This window comes from Caretta caretta, chromosome 2 (genome assembly GCF_965140235.1).
Source record: "Caretta caretta isolate rCarCar2 chromosome 2, rCarCar1.hap1, whole genome shotgun sequence".
Lineage (NCBI taxonomy): Eukaryota > Metazoa > Chordata > Testudines > Cheloniidae > Caretta > Caretta caretta.
The window spans coordinates 79,434,562-79,455,256 of NC_134207.1; the positions used below are offsets into that span (position 1 = coordinate 79,434,562).

At 39.2% G+C, this 20,695-nt stretch overlaps 1 protein-coding gene across 2 annotated transcripts in view; it reads left to right on the plus strand.

Annotated features, from left to right (window-relative positions):
* The window catches only part of CDH2 (cadherin 2), a 176,890-nt gene that overhangs the window by 131,624 nt on the left and 24,571 nt on the right, over positions 1–20,695 (plus strand). For both annotated transcript variants that reach the window (XM_048840517.2, XM_048840518.2), the window contains exons 7-14: positions 1,089–1,261; positions 6,917–7,054; positions 7,823–8,008; positions 9,712–9,968; positions 11,610–11,752; positions 13,536–13,769; positions 14,139–14,372; positions 18,114–18,253. In XM_048840517.2, coding sequence (XP_048696474.1) covers positions 1,089–1,261; positions 6,917–7,054; positions 7,823–8,008; positions 9,712–9,968; positions 11,610–11,752; positions 13,536–13,769; positions 14,139–14,372; positions 18,114–18,253 — 1,505 coding nt within the window. The remainder of the gene's footprint in view (positions 1–1,088; positions 1,262–6,916; positions 7,055–7,822; positions 8,009–9,711; positions 9,969–11,609; positions 11,753–13,535; positions 13,770–14,138; positions 14,373–18,113; positions 18,254–20,695) is intronic.

The window sequence follows — 20,695 nt, forward strand, 5'->3', positions numbered from 1 at the left end:
AGAAAAGACAATGGCAACATTTTAAAAACAAAAGTTTTACAATAGCTTCCTTGATAGAAAGGAAATGCCATGTAGTATCCTTGGAGAGTCTATATAATTATATATATATATATATTTTAAGCCCATTCTCTGTGTTATATATAAAATAAATACACCTAATATAGTATGTATTACATAATAGATTATGTGATCTGTATGATACAATTTATTTAGGCCAAGACTGACCAAAAATGAGAGCCTAAAATTAGCATCTGTATCTATATACAGATGCAGTCATGCAGTTGACAGTGCACAAGTGCAACAGTCCAATCCAGGCCATTAATTGCAGGATTGGAGCCTATATATAGACCTGGATATGAATCTCAGTAATTCTGGGGAAGTTTGGATTTGGAATCAAACTGTACAATTTAGGACTTTCCCCAGAACTGAAATTATGTATCTGAACCACCCTCAAAGTTGGAATAAGTTCAGATTTACATCTAGATGCAAATTTTGTGTCAGAAGCCATTTTCTTAGCAGTGCAACAAGGAATTTTTAGGATAACTGACATGTCCCTTCAGTTTCTCTCAAGGCATATTATGCCAAGTTCAAGTGCCAAGAACCAACATGATCTTAAACAGTCAGGATTGCAAAGGGAAAGAAATAGTATGTAGAAAAGCCCTTGTTTTGATTTTTGCGTTGATTTGCATACACAATTAACACGTGCGGCACATTTTAAAATTAGCCATGTTTTGATTATCAGATGTTTCATGTGGCCCAGCGATTGAGCCTGCTATTTAAACTTTAGAAGCTTCATTGTTAATTAAATGTGTTTATGGCAGAATTGCAGGGTTTGATTGCCTGTGGAGCTTTTTCAGTAATAAGCAAGTTTGATACTTTATAAACACCAGTGTTATCTTCTGTTATGTATCTTAATTGCTTCATTAATCCTGGGACTCAGGCCTACTCAGTTTCCTTTGGCTAAGAGAAAGAATGTGTAATGTTTATCAAAAGAAGTAAATGTTTTGACCATTTTTTGTGCTTGTAAGTGACCTTGTGTAATTCAAGTAAACTGTTTATTTAACACTAATTATGTATTGTGCTGTTAGGAACCTATGTGATGACTGTTACTGCTATTGATGCCGATGATCCCAATGCACTGAATGGGATGCTGAGATACAGAATCTTGTCACAGGCCCCAAGCACCCCCTCCCCGAACATGTTTACAATCAACAATGAGACTGGTGACATTATCACAGTGGCAGCTGGACTTGATAGAGAGGTAAGGCGGGCCTGAATTTTATAGGTTGTGTTTTAAATGCTGTCCATTTTTGTGCATATGTAAAATAGCTTGTAGGTAATTTACACATTTTTTTCAAATGTAATTTTTTCCCCCTTACACAGCACTACCTAACCAGTACTCTCTTAGAGCTGGCCAGCCCCAAGATTTGAAAACTTGGATTTTGGCAAATATCCTAGGGGTAAAGGATATTTTCGAGCTTCGTTTTGCATAGAATGTAAAACATCTGGTCTCACTCACATTCACTGGAGTTAGCTCAGAAAGTGGAAGGAGTCTTGGAGAGAAGGAGGAAGGAAGGTGGGGGTCTTGCCGTGGGTATGGGTGGGGGGAGAGGATGAGATAGCCTGGAGGTTACTTCAGTCTAGAAACAGACTCATCCTTCAGTTTCCAGCAAACATCCTTACTGTATGTTGGATAAAAAAGCACTGTCCACACCATTTACTGAGCTTAACTAGTTTAAAGGTTTAATAAGAAAATTTTAGGACAATATTTTACCACCTTAATTAAGCATAAAACATAAGTAAAGCAGATGAGCAGGATAGTGTTGTGATGAATTACCCAGTCCTTGGGCACAGGTAGGCTCTTTCTGTCTTTATTAAATCCATGCTGGTCCAATCTGGTGTATGTCCTGTGTTGCTTCACTCACTCAGTCACTCACTCTCTCTCACACACACACCCCGCCTCTGTTAAACACACATTTTTATACTTTGTCTCATTTATAAACATTCCATTCTAAATATATTTTCCAATACATTTTTACTTTATTCTGCTACAACTCTAATCCATGCTGTATTTTTTATTTTATTTTATTTTTTAAACCATTGCTTTTATGTATTCATTATTTTTTACAACAGTTGTCTTATTACTTATCTGCTTCTTGTAGCCTTGGAGTGGTTGGCTAGTTCTGTCCAGTCATTATCTATTTTTCCTAGTCTGTCTTGCTAGGGGGATTAGGGCCTGGCTGATAAATTAGTCATTGTTTGCCCTGTCATCTACACAGACCAAGAATCCACTGTCAATGAGACAAAAACTGACTTTCTGATTATTTTTTTACAGCCTTTGAAAGTTGTATCAATAAGATACATACAGAAAGCATAAAAGTTCCCTTTTGCACTTTCTTATAAAATATATATTTACTTCTTTAACATTATTTAATATATATTTATTTAACACAGTTCATTTTACATTTCTTTGCACATAACGCAAAACTTTTTGTGAACTGTCCTGTGACCTGTATTTTAGTGTTAATTAATTTACACAACCGTGATATAATTGCTCACCCTTCACAGACACGCTTGCCAGCTTGCATTTGTTGAATTAAAAATCACACAGAGTGAATGCTGTGGCAGAACAGTGCTGACAAGGACACCCAGAGCTAGCTATGACTCAGGGGTAGCAGTAGTTCCTCAGGAAAGAGCTCCATCCTCCTCCTGCACAGCTCCTCCGGAGAAGTGGGGGTTGGGAAATAGAGCCATTCTTCTGGCTTGTGATCAGGATCTAACCTTCCTTCGATCTGTGGACCGCACTAGTGACATGTAGGATAAATCTTCTGGCAGTCATATTGATGGATGATTCGTTGAGGATTGCTAATGTCATCATATAGTATAGGGGTGACCAAACTTTTGGGCCTGAGGGCCACATCGGGGTTCTGAAACTGTATGGAGGGCTGGGGTGTAGTGTATTAAATTGTTTCCTGTAGGAATGTGCTACTTACGGTGTACTACTTACAGCTGCCAGTCCTGGTGCTCCGTAAGTAGCACATTCCCACGGAGAGCAATTTAATACACTACACCCCGGCAGAGCCACGCTGCCCAGCAGGACCTCATAGGCCTGCTGCCCAGAGCACTGGTGGCACAGCAAGCTGAGGCTGCAGGGGAGGAGCTGGGGGCTAGCCTCCCTGTTCAGGAGCTCAAGGGCTGGGCAGGATGGTCCCGTGGGCCGGATGTGGCCCGCGGGCCGTAGTTTGCCCACCTCTGAATTAATAAATGTTATCTGATATAAACTTTTTTAGCAAAATAAATGGAAAAAATATTACTACTTTTACATTTTGAAAGCATAATTAAAATGAGTACAACAGGATTAATAATGAATAGGGGGAATGGTATTCTTAGTCAGTTGTTCTGAGCCCAGGACTGGTATCCAAGAACTTCTGAATTCTTCTAATTCTGGTTCTAACAATAATTCCTCCATGTGGTGTTGGAAAAGTCACTTAAATTCACTTGGTGTTGCCCCTTTAAACTAAAAGAAAGGTTTGGGTTTTCATCTATCTCCGGTTTTGGAACCCTGGTATCTTCTTTGACATGTGCACTTTCAGAAGGACTTACAGTCTGTATAAATGAGATATGTCTTCTGCTACATAGCAACTAGCAGTACCAGATTTACCACAGAAGAAATCAGCTGCCACATCAGGACTTCCCTGTAGACCCTCAAACTAACAGTCAAAGAGGCCTTCCATCCTAGTAGTTTGCCATTAATTCTACTCACTGATTGCTTTACTGATGTCCTAGTGAATAATTGTTTGTAAAAGATGTTGGAAAAACATGTCATCTTTTGACATCTTTGTTAAAGGTTGTTGTATGAAAGTGCCTGAGAAATATTCATTTAAAATACTAAACTAGACAAAAATAAGATAAAGGCATTTTTAATCCATAACAGACTAAAAGAACATCAGTATATTTCCAGCTGATGGGAGCCAATGGTATGCACATTTGGAAATTTAGGAGCAAATTGTGGCTGCTCTAAAACAACTGCCCTGGAGTGGAGAGGATATAGAGCAGGGATTGGTGACCTTTGGCATGCGGCCTGTCAGGGAAAGCCGCTAGCGGGCCGGGCCGGTTTGTTTACCTGCAGCGTTTTCAGGTTTGGCCAATCGCAGCTTCCACTGGCCGCGGTTCGCCGTCCCAGGCCAATGGGGGCTGCAGGAAGCAGCGGCCAGCACATCCCTCGGCCCCGTACTCATTCACTAGCCAGATGCTCTAACCCGGATTGGGGAAGTGCATACTTCACTGTTACAGAAGCTGCCAGTGAGCATCCTGAAGGTGCTAGGCTGCACCTGGATAATGTTTTATCATTTCATGTCTACCCTGGCTTGGGTAGAACATTGGACATATACCTGTTCTTTGCAAAAATCTAAAACTATATGGGCCAGATCCTTTAGCCCTGTTTACAGAGTAGTAAGGGGCACGTTAGCTCTAGGTAGCTTGGTGAACCAGCTGAATATCAAGCTGACTAACCAGCTGACTCATGGTATGGAATGTTGGGCCTGGTGTGTAAAAGGAGAAATGAGGGAACCCACACTCACTTCCCAGGTGAAAGTTAACTACTGCCTCTCGGAGAGGTGGATTATCTACGTTACTGGAAAAACCCCAGTGTGAGAACTGTTTGCACTATAGCAGCACTGCTGTCACACCAGAGTTGTGCCACTGTTGTTTAGACATAACCAATTATTCTTGCGTTGTAACTGAGGTTAGCTAGGTGGAGTGCTCTTTTCTCTTACCGCCTGCCTGGGGTGGGAGTGCAAAGATTTCACCCAGTGGGACTGTCTTCTCTCCCTACCTGACAGTTCATTTTCAGGAGTGTTGCTGTGAAGTTCCTATAGAGACTGAAGCATGCTGGGCTGTTCCTTTATTGTGCATGCCCAACGCCTCCCAACAATCTCATTACAAGTAGTTCATCTTTCATACATGAGGGTCAGACTACACAGAATATTTAGATAGCACGCTCATTGGGGTGGGACCATATGTTTGCTTGATATGTGGGGTGCACGTCAAAAATAAATAAGATGATGATTCTGGGGAAAAGGAAGACTTGGGTAGCCATGTAATCCTAGCAGAATTCTCTAGCGCTTCAGGACTTGTGACTTCAGAGCCAAGAGGGGTCACAGAGCTCCTGCTATCTTTCTGCCACAGAAGAATCTGGGCCCAGGATTTGGCCTGATATTTTTATGTTACCTTTATTGTTTTACAATAAGCAGTGCACAGTTGTTCCATAACATAAATGTAACAAATGTATTCCTTTGATTCTTTCATCACTACGTGCCTTGTTTATGTGTCATGAACAAACCCTTAAGAGGATTTTTTTTCTTGAAGCACGATGAGTTTTATATATAAACAATATTGTTTTATAAAGAATGACTTGCCCCCACTGTCCAGATTCCAGTACAGAAAAGGATGGAAGTACATGCTTAAGGGACTTAAACATGCACTTTTGTGCTTCCCTAAATAGGGATGGTTTCGTGAATTTTGGACCCTGGATCTTTTGCATGTGAAAGTCGTGTGCATACATTTATAAGTGTACACGCTTTTAAAAACTTAGGCCAATATGTATATGATAATATCAATCCAAGATTTGAAAGCAAATGAGAAATTTTCACTGAATGGACCCATGTTAGTTTTCTTAAAAGTAATTATTTTGGGGGGAGGGGTTAAATCAAAGATTTCTGTCTTGTAACTTATCTTGTGAAATAATCAGTTGCATACCTCCAATTTACAAGCAATCAGAATGTGTGGGGGAGAGGATGTGGTTTCATAGGAAATAAAAAAACTGAGCTTTTCTTTAAGTATCCTTATTTTGACAGAAAAAAATTTCTTTAGCTGTCTCAATAAACCATGCATGAAAGTAACATTTTAAAGTAATAACAAATGCTCGTGTCATTGCCAGAATTCTGCTGGAGGAAGAACTGAATTTCATAGTATCATCCCACCAAGCTAGGGAGTGCTAAAGCTGAAGTTTAATTGGTAAACGAAGTGTAAAAAAAACCAAAACTTTATTTACATTTCACAACAGAAATGTACAGAAAATCTTCATAATTATTTTTTAAAAATCTTATAAATATTGTAGTAAGATCTAGCTGGTTTTGAGATCTAATCTGTCAGGCAATTCTTTTTCATAGACCTAACACTGAGCCTCAGAAAGACCTGGCATACTTCCAGCAATGATTTAAGAATACAGATTCTCTGTACTGTGTGCTGTTTTTAACAATACATAAAGCAACTGGCACTGGCAAATTGGGAGAAGGAAGGGACTATCTTGTTTGGAATGTTTAACATTTATAGAAATAATCAGGGATGGAGGGGAGGGGGTGTTCCAGTCACTTTACTAGTTTCTGTTAGCCTTGACAGCTCCAGTTTCCATAGTGATATCAAGAAGTTGCAGCTACATTCTAATACTTAGGCTTCGCTACAATAAAGCCTTGGCGGTTGTAGTCATTTGACCAGAAATACTCCCTGGCTCAAATTTCGTAAAACCCTTTTGGATTTACTACTTATTTAGGTAGAACTACTATACTTCTTTTCCATTTAAAAACGAAACAAAAAGATTGGTCAAAATTCCACCTCTGTGGTAATAACAGTAACTTGTATAAAGTTCTTTCATTATCCATAGTAAGAGCATATCATGCAAGCCTCCCCAATCACAAGTGATGCATGAAAAATGCAGGCAGTCTAATATATTTAGATGCAAATCACTGCTGTACTTCTGGTGATGTGAACTTTGCTTCAGTCATTTCAACTGATGTTAACTGGAATAAACAGTATGATAGGCTCTTTGCGTAATAAAGCACAATTTATGGAACACCTGCTGTCCTACTGGAATGTTGTTTTTGTCTATAACTTATGTTGGTGTCATTTTGTGTTTTAGAAAGTACAGCAGTATACATTAATAATTCAAGCTACGGACATGGAAGGAAACCCAACATATGGTCTTTCAAACACAGCAACTGCTGTCATCACAGTGACAGATGTCAATGACAATCCTCCAGAGTTCACTGCTATGACTGTAAGTACAGTACAGAAGTAAAGGAAGGGTATGAATGTTTATGACCATTATTAAGCAATTTTTCACATTTTATATATATATATATATAATATGAATTGAAAATATTTGTTACTTATCTAATAGCTTGCTGTGTTGCAATGATTTAACTGAGAGGAGAATCTGTCCCTTAGGACTACCATACTTAATCCAAAACACAGAATTTAGCTAAGGAATCAACCCTCTCGTTTTCTAGGTGGTTTCGGATAGGTTTTAGTTTGCTAGCTCACATTACTGTTTGATAATGGTAGACTGCTAGGTGGTGGTCTCCTTTTATTAAAGTATTTGTCAGATTTTTTTTTCTTTCAAATAAATGGATCGCAGAGAATTTTGATTAAATTGACTTTAAAGCAAGACATCAGGAATCCTCATAAGTTTTCAATCCTCAGGTGGTATAAATTTTCATAGCTCCATTGAGGACAATTGACACCAGCTGAGGCTCTGCTTCTTAGTGTACAATTGAACTAAGATGAATACCAGTTTCTGTGCTCTGATGGGTATTTCATGGGGCTATTATACACTGATATATAAGAACATAAGAACGGCCATACTGGGTCAGACCAAAGGTCCATCTAACCCAGGATCCTGTGTTCTGGCAGTGGCCAATGCCAGATGCCCCAGAGGGAATGAACAAAATAGGTATTCATCAAGTGATCCATTCCCTGATGCCCATTCCGAACTTCTGGCAAACAGAATGTAAAATATGTAAAAATATATGCTTTTTTGTTGTAGTTCTATGGCGAGGTACCTGAAAATAGAGTGGATGTCATAGTAGCTAATCTAACTGTAACTGATAAGGATCAGCCACACACTCCTGCCTGGAACGCAATGTACCGAATGACTGGTGGAGATCCTACAGGTCGATTTACTATTCTGACTGATCCAAATAGTAATGATGGGTTGGTAACTGTTGTGAAGGTAAGTGATTCCTACAACTCATTGAATTATGCAGAGACAGATAAGTGGGAGAGCACTGAGAATAAATATCTCCCTGCTGTTTAATCCTGAGGCCAGTGTGAGATTTGAAATTAAAATTAATGTGCTTGTTCTGAAAGTAACTTGTTCACCTTTTGAATGGTCCTCCTACTTACATTATCATGAACAATCTAAAATACCAGTTCTGAAAATCAGGTTAGCTAGTTTTTAAATGGCAGATTAGAAAACCTTTATTTGCCAGAAATAAAAATTAGCCTGTGAAAAAGCCATTTGCCTATCAGTGGATCAGAACTAGCATTAACGGCTGTCTGTTGGAGTAGTAAGCAAACTGCTTTCTACCTTTTGGTCAGCATTGGTCTTCCAGGCCTAGGAATGCCTTTCCCCACAAGTATGATGCCAGAATGTTTCTATTAAATAAATAGCCAATCAGGATGATATCAGAGAGGGGAAGGAAAGTGGTGTTAGTGATGGTAGGAGGCTACGCTTCAACAGGCTTCTAAAGGATGATGCTATTTTTAAAACCTCATTCAAAAGCCTTGTATGGAGCAGGTTCTTCATCTTCATTCACCAGCCAAAAAAGTCCTGGACTGAAGGGATGACTTGTTTTCTAAGTTATGATAAAAAGGCAGTACTACAATTTGAATCTGTCAAGAAGTAGTCCCCTTTCCTCTCAACTGTCTGATAAGTGTCCGGACTCTTAGTTTATCTGGTTCATTTTTGGATCCATCCACTCAAGTGGGTGACAGGATATGAAATCCAGCACTCAGGCTTGAAATGCCTGTATTCCAGTCTGGGATATGGTGGAATTATTATTTATTTATTTATCCTTTCAGTACCTTGTGGGGGAGGGGGGCTAGCGGGGGAATCTGTGGCTTTATAAAGCAATCTAGGCTACATTGCATGCTTGGGTTTTTTTTCCCCCATAAGTCCCATAATTGGCGTTTCTTGAGAGATACCTGTTATGTTTGATTCTGCTGACAAGACACACTTGACTGCCTGTGTGCCTTGTATTTAGGCACATATAAGTCCATTTCAGATCTATTGACAGTTAGAAACTTGAAACCTCTGAAAGAGCAAACAAAATGATACTCAGATCCAACCAGTATAAAGAGAATCAAATGAAATTCCCAAGGGCATAATCTGCTTGAAATACTTCAAACTAAATTATTTCTTTAAACTGACAGAAGAGAAGCAAAAAGTAAATCGAGATAAATAAATGACATTCTGAGGAAACCCCCCCAGAAAAGTTGTAAGCACTGATGAGGACTAATTTGGCTCAAGGACTCTTGAGGGGGCAGAAGTTGGCAGGAGATCACCAGCCACAGTGAAAAAGCAACATGCTTCTTGGGGTACAAGGAGTGGCTGAATCCACTAAGCCAGGGTCAGATTTGCTATCATTGCCCCTTAAATCCCTTTGCCTATGGATGTTCCTAGCTGCCCTTGGCACTAGAAGAGCTGCTGCAGAAATTGTCCTGAAGTGCTGCAGAATTCTGTATTCCAGAAAAACATATAGAAACTTTATAGGTACTGGTTTTGCCATAGTTCTCTTTTGTTTAGGCTCTGTGTTCATCTAGCTCAATATAAGCATTATAAAAACAGAAGAACTTTTTAAAGTAATTTTTTGTTTGCATACCAGTCACGACTATGAACAACTGCTAATATTTTCCCCCTTTTGTTTTTGCCAGCCAATTGACTTTGAGACCAATAGGATGTTTGTACTTACTGTAGCTGCGGAAAATCAAGTGCCTTTGGCCAAGGGAATTCAGCATCCTCCTCAATCAACAGCAACTGTATCCATTACCGTCATTGACGTGAATGAGAGTCCATATTTTGTCCCAAACCCTAAGCTTATACGGCAAGAGGAAGGGCTTCTTGCTGGTAAAATGTTAACTACTTTCACCGCTCAGGACCCAGATCGCTACATGCAGCAAACTGCTCTAAGGTATGGTGTAAAGCACGTTCCTATTTTATCCCATGCTGGTAATCTCAAAACTGGGCCTAATCCCCCTGCCCTCTGCACAGGCTCTGAAGGCTTGAAACAGAATACAGAATGCTGTATTTCTCTTTGGGGCTGGCCATGAAGTGAAGAGCCCATGTACGATTTCTTGGTTTACTACAGCACCCCAGATGGGAATTATGGGTGGGCTGTGGGAATGGTGTTGCAAATAAGTCTGTATCTAGTACAGATCTGCAGGTACAGCAAACTATGGCATCTTCTTCTGCTCATAGGACTCAAATTCATCAAGGTACCTAAACACATACAAAACTTTAAGCATATAGGCTGTCCCAGTGAATTGAGTGAGGCTTTAGTTTATGCTCATGCTAATATATCTTGCTGATCAGGGTCGTAGACTATGATTGCTGTGGCTCAACTTTATGGCTGCCCTGCATCAGATCAGGTTTCATTATCCCATCCCCAACAACTGTGGAATTCATGCAGGCAAAAGAATCTTTAATTTGTTCTTTCCTTGTAAAATGAAAGATTTTACGTTTATACGTCATATAATTTTACGCTTTTTGTATTATTTAGGGCTGCTCTACACTAGAAAATTATATTGACCCAACTATGTTGCTCAGAGTGTGAAAAATCCACACCTCTAAGCGATGTAGTTAAGACGACCTAAGTTCCCTGTAGAGCTAGGTCAACACAAGAATCCTTCCATCAACTAACTACTGCCTCTTGGGGAGGTGGATTTACTAGAGTGACTGGAGAAATAAGCAGCTATGCCACTGTAGCATTTTGAATGTAGACATAGCCCTAGTTAATTAGCTATTATTGCTGACATTTGCTCATTTTGGGCCATAAAAATGATATAGAGGTCTATAATTTTGTAGCCTAGTACTGTTGTTTTTATTTTAAATATCACATGAGCTAAGATAGTTTGTAATTTATTTAAACTAATAATTGATACAATGACAACTTCTTGTAAGGAAGGGTGGTTTTGAATGACCCTATTCCTTCAGATCAGAATCAGAGAGTACAGTAAAACTAGTTGGATACACCAAGGCATCCATAGAAAACCAATGATTTATTGTCATCAACTGGGATTAAAAACTAAAAAGAGCCTAAGATAATAGGGTCACTTCTGTCAAATCAGAATATGTCTGTCATCTCCTCTCTCTCTGTATACATGTACACACACGGTTAACAGAATTGAGAAGGCCGCATAAATGGCTCTCATGCTGAAAATCAAGTAGGAGTTCTTATTAAAATACTTTAATCATGGTTGAATGTGAAGTCTGCATTCTTGTGGTGAATAAGTCATATGCAACTTAAGAAAATTGTGCATTTTACTAATTTATGACATGTATGTTCACTTTTCAGACAGTTGTATATAACTTATGTAAAATAGAGTTATATAACAGCTTATTTACATAGAAAGGCTTTTAAAAACTTTCTTTATTAAAACAGTACGTGTATCCAAAAAAACTCAAGAATGCAAGCTAATAAACTGAACCTCATAAAATAGTGTTACAGTACCAGATATATGCGTTTTCAGAATATGAGTTGAAATATAGTTATGTTTCATTTTTAAAAAGTTTATTGGAAGATAAATTACATTTCTTATCGTCAAATATGTAGGTACTCAAAGCTTTCAGATCCTGCAAACTGGCTAAAAATTGACCCAGTTAGTGGACAGATAACTACAATTGCAGTTTTGGACAGAGAGTCACAATATGTGGAAAATAACATGTATAATGCGACTTTCCTTGCCTCTGACAGTGGTATGTATTCACATTTATATATATTCAGAAAGTTTTAATTGACATTATATCGTACTAGCACAGAAAGAAAAAAGGAAGAATAAATCAGTTTTCACCATGGCAGAAGGTACTAAGATTGGAGTTAATATATTGATCAAATATCTGGAAAATGGGTTAACCTGTGAGGCTGCAAATTTTGTAAATGCAACAAAATTATTTAGGACAGTCAAGTCCAGCAAAGGCTGTGAGGAACTGCAGGAGGCTCTAATCAAGCTTGGTGAATGGGCAACACAATAGCAGATGAAATTCAGTGTTAAAAATGCAAAGTAATGCATGTTGGAATGAAAAAGCGCACTATATCCTTCTAGTTCTAAACTAACTGCAATATCTTAGGGAAAAGGCCAGGCCATCATTGTGGATTCCCCAGTGAAGACCTCTCCTCTGTGTTAATATGTTAAACTGCAATTAAAGAAGCAAACAACATTTTAGGATGCACAAGGAATGGGATATGGGGTCTAATATGGGAGATATTACAGTTCCATTAATCAATTATATGCCCTCATCTGGGATACTGCGTTACTTACTAGTCATCTCATCTCCAAAACAGATTTTGCAGATTTAGGCGTATAAATTCAGTATGTGGAAAAAAATCTCATATGAAGAGAAAATGTAAAGAGATGACTAAGAGGTGACATCATAAAAGTATTTAAAACAGTAAAAAATATAGGGAAGGTAGATCAGAAAGTTCTGTTTTCCTTATTTCATAACATCAGCACAGAGGGGCATTTAATGAAATTGAAAAGTGGCAAGTTTCACACAATGGGTAATTATATTATGGAACTTGTTACCAGGGGTTGTCATTGTAGGTAGAATTTAACAAGATTTAAAGAAATATTAGACACTATATAGATAAGAATATCTAGAGTTAGAAAAGTAAATACTAAAAAAAATGAGTTTTGGAAGGGATGTAAATCCTCATGCTTAGGGGCTTAAGTCAATGTAATTTGGGGGTTAGGTGGAGAGGTCTTGAGGGTGGGATGATCTCAGATCTGCCTACTGAACGGTTGTTCGCCTCCTTCTCTGAAGCATCTGGTGTTGGCCACTGTTGGAGATAGCTTAATGGACTGGATGAACTACTGTTCTGGTCCAGTACGGCAATTCCTTTGTTCCTGTATTCACCAACTAAGGCCCTAATCCTGCAGACACTTGTGCCTTCAAAGACCATTCCCTGTGAAGACAGTGAAACTACTCATGTTCAGGTTTGCAGCCTCGAGGCCAAGCACCAGATTTTGTTTATAAATCCAGAGCCCTAAAATAGAGGTATGTGGAAGCGCACTGCCCCAGCATGACCTCCCGGAGGCATTTGCTTTGATGACAGGCCAAAGCAGCCCCTGCTTTATGCTTTCAGAGAATGCAGAGGGTACACATCGATTTCAGTCCTGTTCAGTTGGCTCCACTCTTATCCTCAGGGAACACTGACACTGCTATCAATGCTGGCTCAAGCAGTTCTTGGGCAGGCCCCATCTCAGTCTAGCTCGAACTGTTCGCAGTTATTTCAAAAGCACGTGTAAGGTTTATTTTTAGGTGACATTCTGACATAAAACATTATAAAACAGTTTGGTACATTTTGAGTAATGTAGAGGTAGAAGAAGCATGTTTTGTTGTTGTCGGTGTTTTAATTATCCTTTAAAATCAAATTTCAGTTACACACGTACATGGGTAGCTGAAATATGCTTGCATGAAATATTGTGAATAGGTTTCTAATGGGAAGCAGAATCAAGATACCAATTTTTGTTTCTTTAAGGAATTCCTCCTATGAGTGGGACAGGCACTCTTCAGATATATTTGCTTGACATTAATGATAATGCACCCCAAGTACATCCTCAAGAGGCTACAACCTGTGAAACACTACAGCCCAATGCAACTAACATCACAGCAACAGACCGTGATATTGATCCGAATGCAGGACCATTTGCCTTTGAACTGCCAGAAACTCCTCCTAGTATTAAGAGGAATTGGACCGTCATTCGTATTAGTGGTAAAATTAATTTACACAACGGAAACTTTAATGTTTTTAAATGAACTACTGACTGCATTTTGTTTTGTTTCATTTTGTCTGGCAATGGGTACTTCCCTAGATGCCTGGATTGTTTAGATTAATGTGAAGGAAATGTTATCAAATGCCATTAAAGTGAGCTCCCTTGAGAATGAGAGAAAGATATTTTAAAAGTTAGATTTAGAAACTAACGTTCACACTAATAAGTCTGTGGCACCTTATGTAGCATCCAGTACATCCAGTAACAAAAGGTTAATATAGAGTTCAGAAACCTGTAAATTTTCCATCATTGTTTAACATCCACATAAACAGTAAATTTTATTTTTACTCCTAATGTATTTTCTCATATAGGTGATCATGCCCAACTTTCGTTAAGGATCAGATTCCTTGAGGCTGGTATCTATGATGTTCCTATAATAATCACTGATTCTGGAAATCCTCCCAAGTCCAGCACATCTATTCTGAAGGTGAAGGTTTGTCAGTGTGACATAAACGGAGACTGTACTGATGTAGATCGGATTGTTGGTGCAGGACTGGGCACAGGTGCCATCATTGCAATTCTGCTCTGTATCATCATCTTGCTCAGTAAGTACATGGGTCTTTCGAAAATTAGTTCTTTAAGCTCTTCTCATAGTATTTCACAAGAGCAAACCTAAACAGGTAACATGAGGTTTTTTCAAAAAGATTTTTACATATATGGTAATAGTATACCTACCCCTCAGCCATCCAAGTGCTAATACATATATTCCAAGGCCAGAAGGGACCGTTGTGATCATCCGGTCTGACTTCCTGTATAATGCAGGCCATAGAACTTCCCCAAAGTAATTCCTAGAATAGATCTCTCTGCCATGAGCAGGACCAGACAAAAATCTTGCCTCCTAAAGAATTGCCCGTATTCAACTTTATAGTTTTGATGCAATGTTAAGATTTTCTGGTGATAATTACTAATACAATATTAGGAATATGAGAGCCAGATGGCAGCTGGCCCTTGTGCGGGCACTTCAAGATTGGGGGTTAAGGAGCTTCCCTTTTGTGCTTACCACACTCTGTGCTCATAGGAGTGCAGAGATTCCTCCCTCCAGGCACATTGCAGGGCACACATTGCCTCATGTGGCTGGAGAAGAGGCGAGGCCATGGCCCTCAGAGACCCAGTCTTTCCCCCAGGCTGTTGCAGATGTGACTGCACACCATCCCCAACAGGGGTCAGTGCCTGTAAGGCACAATTTGGCTTTGTTATCTCAAACCCAATGGAATTAAGTAAAGAAATTTATGATTTGGGAAGATGGTACATCACAGTCCCTTCTACAAGGCCTGACAAGCAGCTAGTCACGCAAGAGCAGAGGTATGTGTTTGTCTAAGCGCTGCATAAAGCCCAAAGTGGTATTCTGTTTTGTGTCTAGTGCATTTGATGAGGGAAATGACTAAACACCATGACTGTCTGTCCAGTGTAGTAAAATTAGATACTGTAGCTCTCTTATATATATGTTTAGCTTATCTCTGATTGCAGTGGAAACACAAGAAAGGGATTCACCTGTTAAGAGTACTCAGCGCACCAATTCAGAATATACAGAATGATGGAGTGGAGTCCTAAAGAAAAATAAACTTTCCATGCCTGGCAAAGACTTGCACAGTAGCAGTTTGTCCAGGAAAAGCAAGCTGTGCACAGAGACGATACATTAAACATGTTTCCATGTTACTGAGCCATTCTTAAAATGTTAGCCATTGATTTAGTGAAGTGCTATCATAATTACCAAATCAGTTACAAATGTTCTTCAGGCGGTTACATGGCAGATGAATTGAGATTTCTTGCCACCAGGATGCTTTTTTAGTTCTAATTTGAAATGTGCATTCTGTACTAGGAACGAAGTCACCCAGCTCCTGCTACAAGAATTACCTCTTTATACTACTTTTTAAACAACTTTAGCTTATAAACTAACAAAATAACTAAAGTTTGAGAATTGTCAAGATTGAAACAAAAAAACACAGCTTTCCTTTCCAGTCACTCTTTTTTTTACCTCTAAACCCAAGCCTAAACTTAGGCCTCATTCACGCAAACTGATCTGTTCAGGTGGACCCTGCACCATGCATTCACATGGCTTAGACTTCTGGATCAAAGTCAAAGACTGTAACTCTTCATATGATGTGCCATGCACTGTTGTGGCACTGTATAAATTAATAATATACAACTTCAGAGCTCAGTTTCTCTCTGAGAGAGATTCTCTCATCTCATTGCAAAACTCAGTCTAAATCATTCTTGCCCGCAGTGTGCATCCTACTTTGCAGACTTGGCTATGCGACAGGTTTGTGACCCTGTATTGTTGGAATGAGCGATTGGTGTTCAAGTCATTGCTTAATTGGAGCTAGGTCTAAGCATTTCTGAGTTTAAGGTTTCAGAGTAGCAGCCGTGTTAGTCTGTATTCGCAAAAAGAAAAGGAGTACTTGTGGCACCTTAGAGACTAACAATTTATTTGAGCAAAAGCTTTCGGGAGTGACAGCTCACTTGATCGGATGCATTCAGTGAGCTGTAGCTCATGAAAGTTTATGCTCAAATAAATTTGTTAGTCTCTAAGGTGCCACAAGTCCTCCTTTTCTCTTTGAGTTTAAGGTGTTCATTTTGATGAGAAATGCAGATGTTACAGAGAATATCACCCAAACTAGAACTAACATTCTGTTAAATACTTCTGAACTGAAACACCAGTGTCACAATAAGAAATCTAAAAGACTGTACAACAATGAATTATTAATTTCCAAATCACAGGGAAGCGGCTTGGTCTAGTGGCTAGGGTACAGGATTGGGAGTCAGGTGACTTAGGTTCTCTTACTCGCTGGGTCCCGCTGATCTTGGGGAAATCACTTAACCTGTTCGTTAGTTTCCCCATCTTTGTAAAAGTTCTTTGAGATCTATAGATGAAAAGCATTATGTGAAGTCCAACTAATATTATTAGAGTTGGGCAGCCATGCAGTTGGGGGCAGTGTAGTAAGCTCCACCTTGTGCTGGAGTTAGCAAACAGTGGTTGCACTTGCGGTACACACAAAGGCTCTGGGAGGAATTCTTCCTCATTCAGACGGAATACTTCCTAGCACTGTTCCTGGAGTCATGCAACTCTGTAATGCCCCCAATGCAGGGCTGTGCCTTAAAGGCACAACTGAGTCTACCTATACAAAAAACACAAAAGCACTGGGGCCCACAGGGAGATACTATTTTATGTCCTAAGTTCTGAACTGTGTTACATCAGAGTAACTCCACTGAAGTGAGAGGAAATAATTTGGAGATAGACTAACATAGCTGAGAGCTGAATTTAACTCTTATGGTGTTTTTTATGTAAAATAAATATAGTCTGTTTCAGAACATTTCCACTGATCCTTCAGTAGTGAATTGCCTCCTTGAGAGAGACCAGAGATCATCCAACACTTTGAGAGGATACCTAGGACTTCAGCCCACGAGTCATCAGCAGTGTGCAGCCATCTTTGTCACATGATTTTACATAAACTATTTTTTTTTAATTTTGAGAGAACAATTCTCAACTTCAGAAAACAAAACTACGCAAATTGCCCTTACAAATAAGAATAGAAAAGTCAAAGTTCCTTTGTTTTCTGAAACATCCCAACTTTTGAGTGCTTAACTTTGCAGTCTTAACAATAGTCTTTTAACACAGTTTCTTTGTACGATAATTAATATAATATGGAAATCCTATTTCTGGGCTCTGCTGCATCCCTTTTACTATACTAATTCAGCTAGCAAAGAGGGGCCAAAAAGATGGCTTAAATCATCTTCCAGCAAATACCACATGCATAGGGAACTTCCCCAGGTCACGTAGGGCTGGTTGATCACTTACACACTGCCCTCATCCCACACAGCCCCAAGAGGAGAGGTGTTCTGGCAGAGGGAAGGAGGTGGGTTGAAGGGAAGTGAAGTCTGGCCAGAGCACTCTGATCTCTGGCTATTCTGGGCTGTTGAAGTGACCCACCTGTGGCAACTCAAAGCCACCATAAAGTAGACTAGCCCCTAGGTTTAAATCAACCTCTGACTTAAAACTAATTTTGCCCCCTTTTCTTTGGTGGTACTTCCAGAAGGGTGCATCTCAGAGTCAGGTCATTATATATGTCTCAGATCCTGGATAATTAGTGTCTGGATTGTGAGATGTGGTGTTTTTCAGCTACCAAAATAATTCAGTTAAATCTCTTCCTTAAAACCATGTCATGGGGTAGAATTCTGCTTTAATATTCAAGGGGGTGATTTAATATGTATTTTCATAAGGTGTAAATATAGTATAATGTGGAGAGTAGTAATGTTTTTGTTTCTGGTCTTCCCCCTTTCCAATCTAGTTCTAGTTTTGATGTTTGTAGTATGGATGAAACGCCGTGATAAGGAGCGTCAGGCCAAACAGCTGTTGATTGATCCAGAAGATGACGTAAGGGACAATATTCTGAAATATGATGAAGAAGGTGGTGGAGAAGAAGACCAGGTGAGAAATGTGGTTAGTGCTTCTAATATGTAGGTTTAGACCTGAAGGTGTAATAAATCTTCTTTTCCATTACCACATTGTATAACATAGCCAGTTCTTGCAACGAATTATACACATGCTGAGTAATAGACAGAATCCTGAAAGCAGGCACTGTTTTCCAGTGAGGTCTCATCAGTGTTATAGGTGTCCAACTCCTGCCTTTTGCATGAAATGTAAAACCAGTATCTTGTCCACTTATAGGTATTAAGCTTCCCTTCGCATTCTGGTGAAATTCCAACTTAGGTAATTACATTTAAAAGAAAATTAAAATACCCTTCATTTCAATTTTTAAATGTTATTCTTCACTACCTCTCTAAAATACTGTTGTGTAGAGTCACTGATGCAGAATGGCTAATGCATTCCACTCTGAACATCACCGTATTTCAGTGGTAAATGAATGCTTCCAATATTTTATAATCAGTAAAAACTCTTTGAGGTTCTTGTGGATGAAAGGTCCTTTGTAAATACTAGCTAATCAGAGATTGGCCAATGCTGGAACAGCAGATTAGAAACCCTTTACATTTCAATTGAGTATCAAGGAAGAGGATGATGGGTGTTCCATGCCCAAAGGAGAATGCTGCCCTATGATATGTTTACAAGTTGGCACTATATGCATCCATCCTCTCCTCCACCTTTGGAAGCACCATCATTGGAATACCAGAATGCTGGGACAGGTAGACATATCTCTGGTGAATGTGCTGTTTTTAACGATGGGGTAGAGTCAGCCAAGCAGTGTGAGATCACGTACTGCAGGCAGCCACCGTGAACAAAAACTGCATACCCTCCATAAATGGAGCTTTCTTACCGGTGCTGAGTACTGAACACGTGGTAGAAGAAGGAGCTGCAAATGATAACAGCTGGGAAGAGAGGGAGAATCTCCTTGTCTCCCACTGAGTCAAGGTGCACAGCTGCAAACAAGAAGGCTGAGGGGTATTTTTATAAAATTGAGGACTTTTGGCCATGACTCCATGGACACCTCCTGAAGATAAACCTTGGGGTTATTGTTGAGAACCAGTGTTCTAATTAATACCTCATGGGGCTCAGTACACAAAGCCCTGTCACCGCAAAGTTCCATTGAGTAGTGTTAGATTCTTAACCAAAATGTACACTCAACTACTGAGGTGTTATTTTTCAGGAGAGCAGGGAAAGGAAGGGATCCAATAAGACATTTTACCATGTAAAAACTAGAGTTCCATCTGAGTTTAACTGGGTAATAGGCATTCGTAGTTCTCTTTTTGTACAGTATAATGCAAAATTTAGATATCTGAAATGCATGTTTGAAATGGCCTAACAAGTTCCCTGCAAGTAGCAGTCATATCTGCCACAGGCACTGGGCATAGCAAGGTATTGCAGATGTAGACTTACCTATACAACATTCTAAACGATAGACGTTAGCCATTAGCCCTTTCTTATGTATGTGCCTTTGCCATAAATGACATATGAGAGCTTTCTTCTGGTAGCGTCTATATTTCCAGCACTTTCAGAATAGCAATTGAAATTGCAGTTCTAGTCTCTTTTCAAAATAAGGCCTCCTAGAGAAAACTGCAGCCCTTTTAGTACGATCAAGGTCAATCCAGTGTGAAATTAAACCAAGGAAAAATTGTATTGTTACCCCACATCCACAAGCGAGCAGTGAAGGACGGAGAGAATGCTTTTTATCAATATTAACATTAGGCTAAAAATGTCAGGATTGACTGAGCAAAAAACTTAGGTGGAAAGCAATAATATGACTCCAGAACACTGAGGAATCAAACAAAACCTTGTCTTCCACAGCAGAATAAGGTGCCATGTTCAAAGCTTCTGTCACAGCTCAATGAAAGCACTGCATATTTTAACAGCAACAGATATTTCCCCAACCAATGGCTTTTTAACACTTTATTTATTTTTTCGTCCCAGTCATTTAAAAATTGTTTAAGCTGTATACTTCTTTGAACAGCTAGTTAATGATGTGTGTGACATTTTGTTATTTTTCCCTCGCGTATCTTGGGGCCCTTGAATTACATGTGGTTCGCCTTAGTGCTCAGCTGTGGTGATCAGTTCCATAGAAATGTCAATTAATTCATTAAATAGTTGTTGTAGTGCAATCTGAAATTGAATTACTGTGAGATGTTCTTTTCTTACCAGTCATGCAGTCTTTTTTTTTTTTTTTTCCTGAGCTGCTATTGCAAAATTCATGAAAGACGTATGTCATCTTCTCTCTTATGGTCTTCCTACAAGGAATCAAAATGGAGTTTTCAATAACCAATGGCATGACTGGCTGCCTTTGGATGTTGTATCCAGTTACTGCTCTCAAGTCACAAGTCACGTGAATGAATACCTTATGCTATTTGATGTTTGAGATTTTTAGAATGGTATTTGATGGGATGGGATGTGACTGGCAGTATTTGAATACAAACCAAACAT